The following is a 15,743-nucleotide window of genomic DNA, read 5'->3' on the forward strand; positions in this document are numbered from 1 at the left end:
AGTATGCTATTGATGACTTTGATAAATTTATAGAAATACTTTAATCAGTTTTGGATTATTGGAAACTGAGATGAATAGATAATTCATTTCTTCTGTGATAATGGTCCAATTTTATGACCCAGAACATACCAAAAGATAGTTTGAAATACTTAATAGAAGCCTTTACTTACTTAAAAACTAATTTTAAAACATCTTCCCTGTCATTTTTTTTTTTTTTTTACTGTTTTCTTACTTATCCCTTTGATAGTCTCAATTTATTTTTTGCTACCTCCTTCTCCTTGGCTACTTAGTAGTCTCTGTCCTTTGAGAATTCTGGAGCCAGGTAAGCAGAGAGAATATAAATAATTTAATGCAAACTCTCTGTCTGAGACTTTGTAGTCTGCTGATATGGTAGCTCATTTTTTAATTCTTCTATCACCAAGTCTCAAGAGGAAGGGAGTAAAGGAAACAAACAAACCTGACTCCTCCTTCTCTTATGTTTTCCTTCTCCCTGTGTGCTTTTCTTATTCTTATGTTGTTCTCATCCCATCATTCCTTGATATCTCTTCCTTAGGGACCAGTCTCTGTTGGAGAAATCTTAAGCAAAAGAGAATGGAACACATTCCCTCATTACTCACATTGTACTAGGTGAAAACCTATCTCATAGAGATCATGGGAGCTACTCACTAGAGGTGAAAGGGGAAAAATCTTGTTAATTCCAGGATTTCTTTTTTTTAAGATCTTTCATCTCATCACCTTTTATATAATCTTATGAGTGTTGAAGTTTCACTGTATCCTTCTATGAAGATTAGAAAAAGACCTCTATAAGTATTGCCTCTATCAAATAGTTGATCTCAGAGTACTATAATTAGAATCTTTTTCTTGTCGAAGTTTACAAATCTCTACTATTCCGGCCCTCCTACCTACCCCATTATTAAGAAATTCTTTATAATGTAATCAAATCATATAATCATGTATTGTGAAGGCAGTGGAGAGATTCATTTTGGGTGAAATTTGACTTTTATAGGCCTTTGTAGCTTGAGCAGGGGGTAGCTAATGGACAGCTTCTTTTTTGCTTTGGTAGTCTCATTCAAGAGTTCAAGGGGATGGTCCCTGGCACAGTGTACAAACGTCTTTTGGAGTAGAAAGTTTATGCAAATAATATGGAAAAGTGTCATAGAGAATGAGGAAGGCATGGTTGGGTGATTGGCTGCTTTATTAGAGGATGTCCTCTTATTGAAGAGATCATGTAGCCATTCATATATTTTAAAGTAATGTAAACATCCACAGCTTTACCAAAATAATCCCCCAAAAACTGATGACCGTTAAAACTATATCTCTCACTCAAAATTTCTTAATGTATTTATGTGTATTTTTACATGTTTTAATCAATAGATGCATTCTCTTTTGTGCATAGATTTTTTTTTCCATTTGTGGTCATTTACACGTAAAACATTTTTGTATGTTGACTTCATTCACATTTATGTATAGTATTAGATTATGTAGAATTTCATTGTCTTTAAGTATCTTAAGACATTTGCTTTTCCATGTTTGAGGATTAAAAAACAGTTGTACATCTTTAATGATGAGGTAGAAGGAATGACTTAGGACAATTTAGGAGTAGAAATTGATTGTTTTGTATGGTCCAAGGTTTGCCACCACCAAATACTTGTTGACTATTCATAATTTGTATGTGCTCTACTTCTCCATAATCCCTTGGGACTGGAAACTCTTAATCTGGAAAACTATTATTGTAGTTCTCTGATTTATCTGAGAGATCAATTTTCCCCTCTGAATTATGAGGGATTTTGTCTTTATGGCATTTTAAAAGTGATTAATTATTTTCCTACAGCAATATACTGTGTATTATATTTTTGGCATATTCTTAACCTTGGGATGTATTTTGGTTGGAACTAAATGTTTGTCACCAATAGCTTTGTTTTAGTGTGGAAACTGGGTTTAACAAATTGGCTTGATAATCAAATGTAATTATATAGTTATCTGGAGTCTTGTACAGCAGAAAGTGATCTTAGGAATTCTAGAAGGATTTTTCCTTTTCTGGAATTCATTCTCACCCAAACAGATATACTGCTAAAGGCAATATCCCAATTATGTAAAATCAGATAATATTTTTCTTTAGTCACATGAGTAGGAAGTGAAAATGTGGTATGTGCATGGCAGTGTTGACCAGGACAGGTGGAAAACTATTATTGTGGTTCTCTGATTTGTTTGAGAGCTTGGTTTTTCCCCCTCTGTATAACGAGGGATTTGTGTATAGAGCACCAAGGCCAAGTGGAAGACCTCAGTTCCATCCTTTGTCAGAAATTTGCTGCCTGTGTGACTGGACAATATTGCATTACCCCTGTTTGTCTCAGTTTCATTGATTGTAAAATGGGGATAATTGAACTGCTGGGTGTCAGGAGGCCCTGAGTTCAAATCTAGCCTCAGACGCTTACTAGCTGTGTGACCTCACGCATCCAGGGCCATCTCTAGTCATCTTGATTTATATCTGGTCACTAGACCCAAGTGATTTGGGAGGAGAAAGTGGGGCACCCCCTCACTCAAATCCAATTAATGTGTGTGTTATGGTATCACCTCCCTAACATCACGGTCATTCTTTGAGAATGAAGGGAAAACATTATCATCATCATCAAAATGGGAATAATAATAATGGCACTTATCTCTGAGGTTTATAATGAGAATCAAATGAAATAATTATAAGATGCTTGATTTGGTCTCTGGTGCATAGTGGGGCCAGATAAATATTAGTTGCTGTTATTTGAAAAATATTCCCTGATAGTACTAGTAACCAAGAGAAGACTTTAAGAAAAAATAAGGCATTATATTGAGAGCATAATTCTGGCATTAAAATAGTAAATTTGATTTAGAGAAAGAAGAACCATAAACGATTTTATCCTCATAGTACAGATTGTTAAAGTGACTTGTCCATTAAAGAATGATGATGATAATAAGGTAGCAGTGGGCCCTGGGCTGTTTGGCTTGACATTTGGGATTCTGAACTTTTTCCCTGATAGTCATCTTCCCCTTGCTCCATCCCCTCCTACCCCCATCCCACCCACTGGCTTCCCTTGTTATATTCCTAGCCCAGTGCCCAGCCTCCTCTGGGGAGGCGTCTGCTGGACCCCCTCCGTGCTGGTGTCTTCCTTCCCTCCACTCTGTAATTCATTCCAGTCTCTGGTTGAGGAGGGATTGTCTTTGGGTCTCCAGCACTTAGGACAGCACCTGTGGAGCAGGGGGATGGAATTAAATCTATTTTAAGAACCCACTGGTTCTTTTTCTTTATATTAGTATATTGCTGGGTGGTTGTTGCACATATTTTTTGTTTGGCAAGACTTTAAACTCTTCAAGATGAAAACTACTCTCTTTACATATTACTATGGGGTATAGGACTTCTCAAAGTTGAGTAAATGTTTTGATGTGACAAGTATTATTCATATCACGTGAATGATTTAAATGGGTCTTGGCTTAACGCATCACCATTTTATGTCACTTTTAAATAGGCCACCTTATTCTCCTGTACTCAGAGGGAGCCATGAGCTCATCTCTGATAATACAGGTTGCAACCTGTCCATGCCTGCCCAACCTCAGACACCTCATGTATCTGTCTTTCCAGAAGTTTGCAACAAAGGGTCAAATTAGGTGCTGGCAGCTTTCCTCTATTTTTGTTTTTATAGCTATTGCCATTTTGAAGGTAGCAGCTTGCCCAGTTTATCTGTCCACTGGTTACCCTTTGCCTTATCACCTTGTGACAAGTTCATCTGTTATAACACACACACACACACACACACAGAGCACATACCCCCCCCCCCCCAATTCCTCAGATTTAAATGGGGGAAAAAACCTTTTCACTTTCATAGAAAATTCTTGAATGTCGCTGAGATTTTGTGACAGACCTAAGTTTTGACATTATTCATTTACCCTTTTTGTACCCCTGCCAGGATGGAAGAAGGTCAGAAGTCTAGAACTGTGAACTGTTGACTTGGATTTGGATGAACTTTGGAGTTGGTAGAAATGTGATTCGATAGAAGCATTGACAACTCCTGGCTCTTATGAACCTGACTTCTCTTATATTGCTTATCACTCTTTCAGATTTTGAGACTCCTAATGGTCTAATAGTGTCTATGCATGTCATCTAGTGGGGCTGGTGTGATTCCCATGCCATACCTCTTCTCCCAGCCCCCTTCCCTATTTCACATTACAACTTCAAAGGGCTGCTATAAGTTTCATGCCATCGTATTAAGAAATGGTGTCAAGCCAGTTGTAACTTTCTTAACCCTTAAGAATAGAAAACAAAAACTTTCTTATATTTTGGTAATCAAATTTTATCTTACTATTTGTCAACCACATCATTTTATATATTGATAATGCACATTGCATTCTTTTGCAACTGTGTTGTTTGTGGTGAGGTTCCTTGCTTCCCAAACTAGGGAGAAAAACATTTCTCTTTTACCCCTTAAATCCAGTCAGCCAGCCCTAATCTTGGTTGGAGGGCTGGTACACTTCCAGCTGGGTCTTTCTAACTCATTTTTATCCTGAACTCTTGGTACCCCCATGCGTGCCCTGTTAGCAAATGCTTCCTGATTGAACTTCCATGGGGGTCCCCAAATTGAGCAGCTCTCTTAGAGTGTTCACCAATTAGAATACAAAACAGCCTGTGATAAGTTCCGGAATAGTGGAGCCAGCTGACAACAGGAGATAGGAGTTGGGGTCTGTATCCGGGAGGAGGTAGTGCTTGATGATCTTGAAGGGAGGAAGACAAGAAGTGGAGCTTGGAATACTTATGGGGAAGTTGGGTAAAATAAAGTGCAAAAGGGAGGCTGGTGCTGTATTTGGAACAATCTTGAATCCTGAGTCTTGCAGTGTCTTGTGGCCATGTGGATTGTTTTTCAGAGGAGCAACTGCAGTTGGAACTAATGTAGGAAGATTAATGAGAGGTTCATAGGGTTGGAGGAGAGTTCAGGGCAGGGACAAGTCAGCTCACCATCTCAGAAACCTTAAATATGATATACTCAGATTCAGAACAAGTGATATTTTTAGAGTCTCCAGGGCACTGTCACCTTTTAGACTAATACAAGTCATTGGGAAGGTGTGATTCGAGCTGGAGAAGAGTTGGGGGATCCTGGAATTTAGATTTTGGAAATTTAGTAGGATTTTAGGATATAGAACTAGGAGGGAGCTTGATGATTGATTTTGGTAAAAGAGTGATCTTCAGAGAAATATCGGAAGTCAAAATCCATTCTTTTGATTTTTAACTCTAGAATCTGGAGATATCACTTTTCTCCCCTCCTTGATTTGTTGAGCCTGAGCCTCACCTTACTGAAGTCAGTATAGAATAATTGATAGGGACAGATAGATTTTGAATTGAATAGAGAGTCAGAAACGACTGAATTGTAGGTATCTTTTAAAATGTACATTTTGTGTTGTTTTGACATTGCTTCTGAGGAATATTAAAAAATATACTGTTTTGTGGAAGTATATAACGATATACTATCCCACTATGAATGATGGAGGGGTTACTGAAAAATAATAAATCATTGCTATAATTGTCAAATTTTCCCATTAATTTCAAATGTTTTTGCTATAGCCCTGTTTTATCTTTAATTTGCAACTTTTTTACTTTTAAGTTTGCCACTCTTCCCTCTGGTAAGATGCAAATGCATTTAAATAAGTCAATATACAGACTTTTTTGGTGGATGGTATTTACAGGATTTGTTTCATTGTATCTTCACCTATTGTATAATCTAAAATCTGGAGAAACTTAACCAATTTTGGGGGCATGTAAATGTAAAGATTTTGCATTTTCAGATTTTGTAACATCACCTGGACAGTCAGAAATAAACTTTTTTATTTTCATTTTGATAGAGTCAAATCTTGAGCATAGGAAAAATTATAGCCTAATACTAATTAATTATTTCATTTATTCTTTTGCCTTTAATTTGCCATCTTGTTTGTGATTATTACTTTCCCTCCTATGTTTATAGACTCATGGTTATACAAATAGAGATTAGTTTATATTCTGTATCAATAAATTGGGTAGGAATTATAATTCAAATAGCAAAACGTTTTTTGGGGGGGGGTTAAGGCAATGGGGTTAAGTGACTAGCCCAGAGTCACACAGCTAAGTAATTCTTAAGTACTTGAGGGCAGATTTGAACTCAGGTCCTCCTGACTCTAGGGTCGGTGCTCTATCCATTGTGTCACCTGACTGCCCCCAGCAAAACTTCTAATATGATAAATTATAAAATGAAATAAGAGATAACAAAATAAAGGAATAATTTTTTTCCTGCTTCCACACTACTTCATTTTTTTGTAGGCTTTTCGCTGGCGTGCAGGGGGAGTGGAGGGGTGGCCTGTGCTCCATGATGGTCTTCCATAGTGGAAGAGGAAATATTCCCTGAACTCCACAGTGCCTTGTACCTAATTATTAGTAAATGCTGTTTGTATAATTACATTAAATTGACCTGTATTCCAAGGATAAGCATTGTGCTTGGAATGCCTCACACCTGTATCACTACTTCTGAAGTTTACTTATTTCAAAGAGACTTTTACTCTGACAACTTGTGCTTGGGGTGGGTATGGCTAGATATTGGTCTCTTTTTAGTGAGGCCTGCAGAAAGATCTTAAGCTGTTCTTCCCTCTTTCTCCCTGCATGCCCCTCCTTCCTGCCCCCCCCCCCCCCATCCTATTATTCACACAGAGTCAAGGTTTGGGTGAATGAGTTGATTTCTTCTGCACCTTCCTAGGATGTGAAAATAAACCTTTAAGTTTAGATAAGCAGACACTTAGCTACTTTGGAGCTGGCAGAGGAGAGTTTGTCTCACATTGTTGTAGCTATGGCACAGGTCTTTGTTGAAGTTGTAACATTTAAATTAAATTAAATTATAGGATCAAAAAAGGAGTTGAATAGTTCTGTGATATTTCATTCTAGCTATTGAGAGAACTGAAAGAGTTAACCCTACTTTATCTAGGATGTATTTTTCTAGTAAGTAGATGTTGAATCCATCTGATCCAATCTCTTTCATAGACAGTGCTGTGGTTAACAAATAGCAATTCTCTTTTAAACAAAAATTCTTATTTGCTTTTAAATAGGCTACTGTCTATTTAGTTTATTACATATAAGTATTAACGGAATTCTTTATATTGAGGTCTCATGATGGATTGTTTTTAAACTTGGATTTTCAAAGGCTCTGTCAGCAAAGTATTTAGGCAGGTTCTAACTAAGCCTTGAAGGCTTCAGATATAGGTCAAATTGTGGACATGTTAGGTCAAGAACTAGCTTAGTTAAATTTGTAGATAATATTTCCTGAGGTTTAGTTATCAGATTGTAGTTTTTCATTCTTAGAGATTTATGAAGGTTCTACTAAAAGCGTGAAGGGCTCATAGTAAGGGAAGGCTATCCCCACTGATTTTTCAGTTCCTTGAAATTTCTGATATAGAGTCTTTTACAAGTATATCTACATATATGTTTTCCTTTTGAATTTTTAGGATAAACTCTAGGTTCCTTAAAGTGATTTAGGGAAACATCCTACCTAAGGAACATTTTTATATTTTATCTTTTAGATGGATTATTTTCTGAAGAAATATAGATTTATAAATATTATTTACTTAGGTTGATTCTATTTAATCTGTTTCATAACCTTGACATTTTTTTTCACCTTTTCCCCTATTGCTATAGTTCTTTGTTTCCATGGGTTTTTTAGATGCTGAATTTTTCCTCAAAGATAATACTTTACCCTAGACTTTTTACATTTGAATTATGAAGTATTGTCCTCATTTCTCTCTTTGCCTCTAGCTTTTTCCTGTTCTACTCTATCCAGTATAAAGTTTTTGCTAAGTCATTTTTTTAGTTGCATCCAACTCTTCATGATCCTTTTTGGGGTTTTGTTGGCAGAGATAATGAGTCATTTGCCATTTCCTTCTCCTGTTCATTTTACAAATGAGGAACTGAGGCAAACTTGCCCAGGGGCACACAGCTAGCAAATGTCCGAGACAAGATTTGAACTCAGGAAAATGAATCTTCCTGACTCCAGGCCCAGCACTAATCCACTGGATTACCTAAATTGCCCCCTTGTAGCATAATGCTATTACTTATAATAGGATATCTGGTATAATGCTGGCAGACTGTTCTCTATAAATGTGGCTTCTGACATGTGATTTGACTGTTTTGGAACATTTTATTAACTATTCATATTGAAGGCCTTCCATCATATCTGACTCTACCCATCTTGTGTATTCAGATTTAATCATTCATGCATGGTTTTATTTTTATTTTTATTTTTTTTTTGTAGATCAAAAAACTTCACTGGCAATGTTTATTATTTTGTTGTTTACTATTACTGCTTCTCATACCACATCAAGACCTTTTAAGTTCAGATTCTCATCACCTTTCTCCTGCACCACTGTAATAACTTCCAAGTTGGTCCATTCTCTCCAGATAATAAAAATTGATATTACAAAAGCACGTAGGTCTAATTTTGTCTTTCCTCTGCTCCAGAAGCTCCTTTGGTCCCCATTACCTCTAGGATAAGATAGCAACTCCACTGACTTCATCTTCTGTCTACTTTCCCTGAAGCATTTCTTCAGTAGTTCAGCCAAAATAGCCCTCTGGCTATTGCTCCTATGGGGTATTCCATCTCCTTACTCTTTGCCTCTGACATTGAATTGTACTTTTGTTTTTCAAATCAACTGGCACCTCTTTGAAGAAACTTTCTTTTTCCAGGTGATGTTCTTTTTTTTCTGCCTCCATCCTCTTCATCCTCATACCTCCACTGTGATTCTTTCTTAGACCGTCCTGTGCCACTTGGAGTCTTTTCTCATCGCCTCTTATCAGTCAGTCAGCATGCATTTATTAAGTATATTGCCCTCAGAGAGGCTCCATTCTAGGGAAGATAGACAGCTGTATGTAGCTGTAGTCCCCAGGTGATTGTGGAGAACACTGTCTAAGAGGCGGGGTTGACTGAAGAGGCTTAGGGTTGTCATGTGGAGTGCTGTGCCTAGGCCTTCCAGCACTTCTAGTAAGACTAGAAAAGTGAGGTGAAGCCAGACTGAGAAATGCATTTAAAATTCCAAGTAGAATATATTTGTTCCTTGAGGTAATAAGTAGTGTGGTCAGACTTGTGTTTTTGAAATATCCCTTGAACATGCATGTAGAAGATGGATTGTAGTGGAGTGAGACTTGAGGCAGGGAATAAATTTTGGAACCTTATGACATAATCCCAATGAGAGATGACTATATGATTCCTGAATGAGTAGAGAGAAGAGATCTTGGGAAGATAGAAATGAGAAAATTTAGTAAATGATTGGATAAGTGAGGTGAATGAGGAAGTCAAGCTAAGAAGGACCCTGATGGTGTAGACCTGGGTGTCTGTAAGGGTGGTGCCCTTGATAGAAATAGGGAAGTTTAGGTGAAGGGGGTATGGTTTGGGGGGAAAGAGGAGGCATTCTGGTTTGGACATGTGGAGGTTGAGAACTAAACGTTCAGTAGGACAGTTGGTTTAGTGGGACTGATGAGGTCATCAAATGAGAGTGTGTAGAAAGAAAACAGAAGAAGATCCAAGATAAGAGTCTTGAACTACATTTCCAGTTAGGTGATAGAATATGGATGATGAGCCACCAAATAAAACTGAAGTGGGGTACAGATAGAAAGGAGAAGAACCAAATGAGAACTATATCATGAAAACCTAGAAAAAAGAGAGTATCCAGAAGTTTAAGGTGGTTAGCAAATTCAAATGTTACATGGAAATCGAGAAAAGGCTTTTAGGTAGTTTAAGAAACCATTGGTAGCTTTTTTGAAAATAGTATGTTACCTCTTCCCACTTTTGTGTTCTACTTTTTTTTGTTTTGTTTTGTTTTGTTTGTATATCTTGCTCATCCTGTGGGACCATAAGACTAAAGGAAGGGGGCTGTGACTTTATTTTATTCATTGTTTTAACATTAAATTCAAAATTGATTTTTTTGTATAGGAAATATTATTACTGTGAAAATTGATCTGATACTTGAAATGATTTCATAGGTTTGAGTTCAGCAGACTACCTTTTCATTGACCATTTACTTGACCATTTACTTTCTTGAAATTCTTCTTGTCATTTATGTTGTATAATACCGTGGGCCAGTTAGGATTTATATAGGTGTATACAACTGAGTCCCTATTTTAGAATATGATTTAAATATTCACGAATTACTAACTTTTAGAACCAATATTTAAATATTTCAAAAGTTCTGTTATTTCATTAGATATGGGAATAAAAATTACTTTATCATTAGTTAATTACAAAAAGATGTTTAAATTGTACATTTCTTTGGATGATACCACCATTCTTCCAGTCACTTGAATTTAGAAATTCCTTGTTATCCTTGACTTCCCTCACTTTATATATCCAGGCAATTGCCAAATCTATTTGGTCTATTTTACCTCCTCACTATCTTTTGTATCTGTCCCTATTTCTTACTTGCATGGTATCTATGATTTTGGTTCAGAACCTTACCATCTCTCTTCTTATTAAAAGAACCTCCTCTTTGGTCTCTTGGCTTCATGTCTTTTCTCTCTTCTGACCTCCACATGACTGCCAAAATTATACTCCTCCATACACACCAACAGAGGTGTGACCTTGTTACTTCAGCAGCTTGTTCAAGAAGCTCCATTGGATCTCTGTGGCTTCTAGGAACAAATACATACAGATTCATCTGCCTATCTCCAACTTAATTTTTGAAGTTTATTTTAAATTACTCTCCATTCATTCTTCAGCCCAGCCAGACTGGTTTGATGTCTCTGTTCTCACCTGTTTTTTTACAATCCTTGGCTTCCTTAAAAACTTTGTTCAAGGGCCACCTCCTAGATGAATGAAGTCTTTACTAAAGCAGTGATAGCTGTGCTACCCTCCCCCAATTAACTTGTATTAATTTGCAAATATTTTATATGTATTTACTATATATTTGTTTCTTAGCATGGAAAGAAAGCTCTTTGAGGGTAGGCATATTTTCATCTTGTGTTTGCATCCCTTGTGCATGGTACTTAGTAGGTTTGGTTATTGAATTATCAAGATCCATAGTACATTATGAAATGTTGTTGATCTAAACAGACATCATTTCCTGTATTTGTACTGTCCCTTCATTTTTTTTTTGTTTGTTTTATTTCCTTGGCCCACACATTTATATTTCCATCTTCTCTCTTCTTCCATTGATACCTTTTGATCATTATTTGATCTTATTCATCTTATTTCTGTCTTTCTCTTCATGGTCCTACTTTGCTAGCTGTCTTGGTTAGTCTGTGCTTGTTTTCTTTCCCCATCTGCTCTCTGGGTTCTTGGCTCTTATGGTTGCTGAGTTTGCCAACCGTGCATATATGTTTTGATGTCCAGGAATTTTTGAGTCTCTTGATAATGGATTGCTTCTACAGTATAGTGGAAGAGTTGAAAACAGTCAGCATGAGATGGCAGAGTAACCCAATAGTTATATGTGTAAAAATTTAAGTTCTTTTTAGCAAGTCAGCTTCTGATCAAGCCCTTTTTCCCCTTGCTTATCTTTTAGGGAAGAAGAAGAACGTCTAAGAAATAAAATTCGTGCTGATCACGAACGAGCTCTAGAAGAGGCGAAAGAGAAACTAAAGAAATCTAGAGAAACAATAGAAGCAGAGATTGAAACAGAAAAAAATAAGGTAGCCCAGGAGATAAAGAAGAAGGAAACCAAGTCACTGCCACCAGTCCCTTTACCAAATCTCATAGGAAAAAATGGTGGAGAACCAGAAGATGAAGACACCCGAGAAAAGAGGGAAAAAATTAAGGAGGTAAAGAGCTGGAGTTACTCAGGACATATATTTTGTATATTTTTGGATCTGTACTATTTATGGCTTTGTATGTTATGTTATTCCCTCCTTGTCTGGAGGGAATCCTCTAAGTTATTCATTAATCTTATTCTCTTTTTTTTCACTTGGGTAATTGTTTCTTTTAATAATAACAGTAATCTGAAATGTGGATATTGTTCTATGTTTTTATTGATAGTGAGATCATTATCTCATTATTGACTTGCCTTATGTCACTGTGTCATTCAGAAAACTTGTCATGTGTAATGGCTAATTGACCATATCTAAAATTGGTTTATTGTTATTATTTATTTAGTTATTTATTGAATATTTAATCATATATGACTTTAAGGATAGAGCATAAAATGATTTAGACATGGCATCTTGGTGATTATAATCTAAAAACAAAACAAACTCCTCTTTTGTTGTTTCATTTTCCTTGTTTCTTAAACATAGCTGAACACAAGTCCAGTAACTCTTGAAGGTGGAAAGACTTGAAATGCAAATATCTGAGCATCAGCTTAACTAAATTCAGATAAGCTTGTACCACTTTGAGTGTCAGATGAAACAGTGCACACATTCCCACATATTCTCATTCTCTCTCTCTCTCTCTCTCTCTCTCTCTCTCTCTCTCACACACACACACACACACACACACTTTTTGTCATTCAAATCAGACACTGCACTAATTATGCAAAGGGGAGGGTAAAACCCAACCTAGTAATAATTAAATCTGATCAATTTTAGAAAAAGGAAGAGAGGGGTGGCTAGGTGGTGTAGTGGATAAAGCACCAGCCCTGGAGTCAGGAATATCTGGGTTCAAATCCGGTCTCAGACACTTAATAATTACCTAGCTGTGTGGCCTTGGGCAAGCCACTTAACCCCCTTTGCCTTGCAAAAACCTAAAAAAAAAATAGGAGAGAAGGAAAGGGAATGAGCATTCCTGTAGTGCCTGCTAGGTACCAGACCTGTGTGAAGTATTTTTATGCAAATATCATTTCATTTAATTATTTAAATGTTTATTAATTCATTCAAAATAATTAACTCATTGTGTTAACATAAATAACATAATACTTGTGAAAAACAACTATTTTCTAAATAGTAATTATAATGAGAAGAGTGTATTCTTTTACATATTTTTGGAAATCTCTTTAATGGGGTTGTGAAAAGATACTTAAATTCTCATTTGTGATGCATTGGCCTTACAGATGAGAGAAAATTTTCTATTATATTAATTACTAGTTATTAAATTGGGATCCAGGCATTTCTTTTTCTATTTTCTCATTTAGGGCCTAGCCCCTGTTGATTGGTCAACCAGTTTCTGAAGGACAGCATGTTAGATGAAATAGCCCAATCTTTCAGGAACAGTTCCTTCCTCTTAGATTACACCTCACTTGACTAAAATCTAGACAGAGTCTAATCTAGATGAATTCAAGCTTCATCTGTTAAGCCCACATCCTTATACTCTTTTGGTGGCATTTAGGGATACCTTGCTCTTGAAGGAGAAGATCTATCAGAGGGGGTCTGGATGGAGATGGACTTCGCTGTCCTGCCTACTAGAGGTGGCTGAGGTTCACAATCAAGTCACATGCTCAGCAGGAGGGACTGAAGACAGTTATCCCATCTCATTAATAGGGTTGATCAGAAGCTGACTTGCTAAAATTATCTCATTTAAATTGATTGTTAGACAATCAGGGTTTATTTTCTTCTGTTATATACTAAGACATTTACTATCTCCACTAGAGAGTTTTGGCTACTGAGACAAATCACTGACCATCAATTTATTGATTATCAGCTAGCCTAATAAGTTGATGATTAGTTACTCAGAAACTCTGTGTCTCATGTCTTTCATTTGTATCATAGATTTGTAGCAGGGAAAAAAGGAATATTTTAAAAGGAGAATCACATCTTAGTGTTACTATAAAAATAGTTTTTAACCTTGCTGAAAAAGAACCAATGCCCCCTTGAAGGTCCTGATCTAGAGAATAACATCATTCAATTAGTCAGCTATGTTGGGTTTTTTTTCCTCTCTCCATATTTTGTGTTTCAGATCCCCATTAGTTGGTCTTCTGTCCTTTTTGGGATGGGGATATTATCCTTGATAGAGGGAACACTGACAGAATAAGAGTTGAAAAGCTTCAGCTTCTTCAAAAAATTTTTTTATCACCTCATTTACATGTCAAAGCAGTCCTACTTCCATTTGGCTGTTTATATTTTTTTTCCTCTATTATAGTTGAAAAACAAAACACCTTGGCTGTACTTTTGTGTTCACCATTTCACAAATGTCCCTCAGTATGCCCCAGCCTGATCTTGTCCCTTCCCTTGGTGGGTGATTTCTCTCCTAGTAATTCCTTTAGTGTACATACTTGGTAGATCCTTGCATTTAAGTATATTGTTCCCCCTCTGGAATGTAAGCTCCTGAGAATGACTTCTGCCTTTGTTTCTCCTCAGTGTCCTGTGACATAGTGTTTGCTTAACAAAATGCTTGTTTGGTTGGTTCATTGGCAGGTCCCTGTCCTTGCATTTCCACTTTTCCTGCTCATCAGAATCGTTGGGTTTGTCATTCTAGCTTCAGGAGCTCATTCTGGGAATTTCCTAGCCTTCTTGGGATAACTTGCCTGTGGTTATGGTAGATGCTTACTAGTAATTGATGTTTTCTTAAACAGCTAGATGGTGAAATAGAAGTGAGCTTTCTTTACAGGGAGGAAGACTTGTTATGTTGGGGATATAAAAATAATGAATAACCACCACCATCAAGGAATTTACATTTTGGGGGCTAACATCATATACTCAAAGTCAGAAATCCCAGCTAAAAATTCCCATTCTATTATTTAACAGGTTTTGTGTAATGCTGGGTATATTACTTCTTATGTGATTTTCCAATTTCTTTTTCCATAAAATTCTACAGGGTTAAATTAAAGGATTCCCGAATGTCCCTTCTAGTGGACTCTAAATCCTATGATGTTATTAACTCTACATAGATTGAAGCTTTACTTGTGTATTTTATATGCTCTTTGCACACCGTCCTTTGTGAGTTTTGGTTCTATTTTAGGGACTTATTAATTCATTCAATCTGTGGAGATAAGAGACTAGAATGGTAATTTGAAAAAAAAGTCCTGCTCTAAGCGTCAAGAACCTAGGGTTCTTGCCTAGGGTTCTTTGACATTAGCTAACTGTGAACCCCCCTGACCAATGATTTATCCATCTCAGTTTGATTTCCTTATTTCTAAGATGAAGAATTTGCACAAAGTGATCTAAATCTCTCTCTTCTAGTATTCGTGCCCTGTGACTACTGAATGACAGAGCTTGGCAGAGTATGAACTTCTACCAGCCCCTCCCCTCCTAAGTTTGTGACTTTGAATTGACTAAAGTAATATTGGTATTTTGGCATAATTACTAACAAAATTCATCAACCATGTTTTTTTTGTAAATTACTTTGCCAGGTATCAGCTTAAAAGAAGTATTCTCATGATATATACTGCACAGCTGTATACTTGATTTTTTAAAAAAAATTATTGATGATTTGGATGAAAATATCAATGTCATGCTCTTCAGTTTTGAATTGTAAATGAAGTTGAGAGAGACTGGTGACAGAATTAGGGTCTAAAAAATCATTACATGAATTTTAAAAGATGAAATGTAAGGGATCTAGGGGAGTTTACTATATTTAGTTTCAGTTTTGGACCTTTAAAAAGGACTATAACAAAAATTCATAGAAACTTTAGGAGATGTTTGTAGTATTTCCTGAAGTATTGTGTTTATTTCAGGCTCTCATTTTTTAGGAGAAGTTTTGATGACCCTCAAGGTCTTAGAGAACATCTACTGGAACAGTAAGGGGATATGAAGTCACAAAGTTTGAGATTCATTTGAACAAAATGCAAAAATTTAACTTGGTGAAGAGAAGACATGGAGAAATGTGATTTTGGTCTTCCAGTGTTTGAAAGAT

At 36.4% G+C, this 15,743-nt stretch overlaps 1 protein-coding gene across 2 annotated transcripts in view; it reads left to right on the top strand.

The window, feature by feature from the left end:
- MAN1A2 (mannosidase alpha class 1A member 2) overlaps positions 1–15,743 on the top strand; it is a 202,123-nt gene that overhangs the window by 57,594 nt on the left and 128,786 nt on the right. For both annotated transcript variants that reach the window (XM_074188551.1, XM_074188552.1), the window contains exon 2: positions 11,527–11,782. In XM_074188551.1, the coding sequence (XP_074044652.1) occupies positions 11,527–11,782 (256 nt within the window). The remainder of the gene's footprint in view (positions 1–11,526; positions 11,783–15,743) is intronic.

This window comes from Macrotis lagotis, chromosome 5 (genome assembly GCF_037893015.1).
Source record: "Macrotis lagotis isolate mMagLag1 chromosome 5, bilby.v1.9.chrom.fasta, whole genome shotgun sequence".
NCBI classification, from domain to species: domain Eukaryota; kingdom Metazoa; phylum Chordata; class Mammalia; order Peramelemorphia; family Peramelidae; genus Macrotis; species Macrotis lagotis.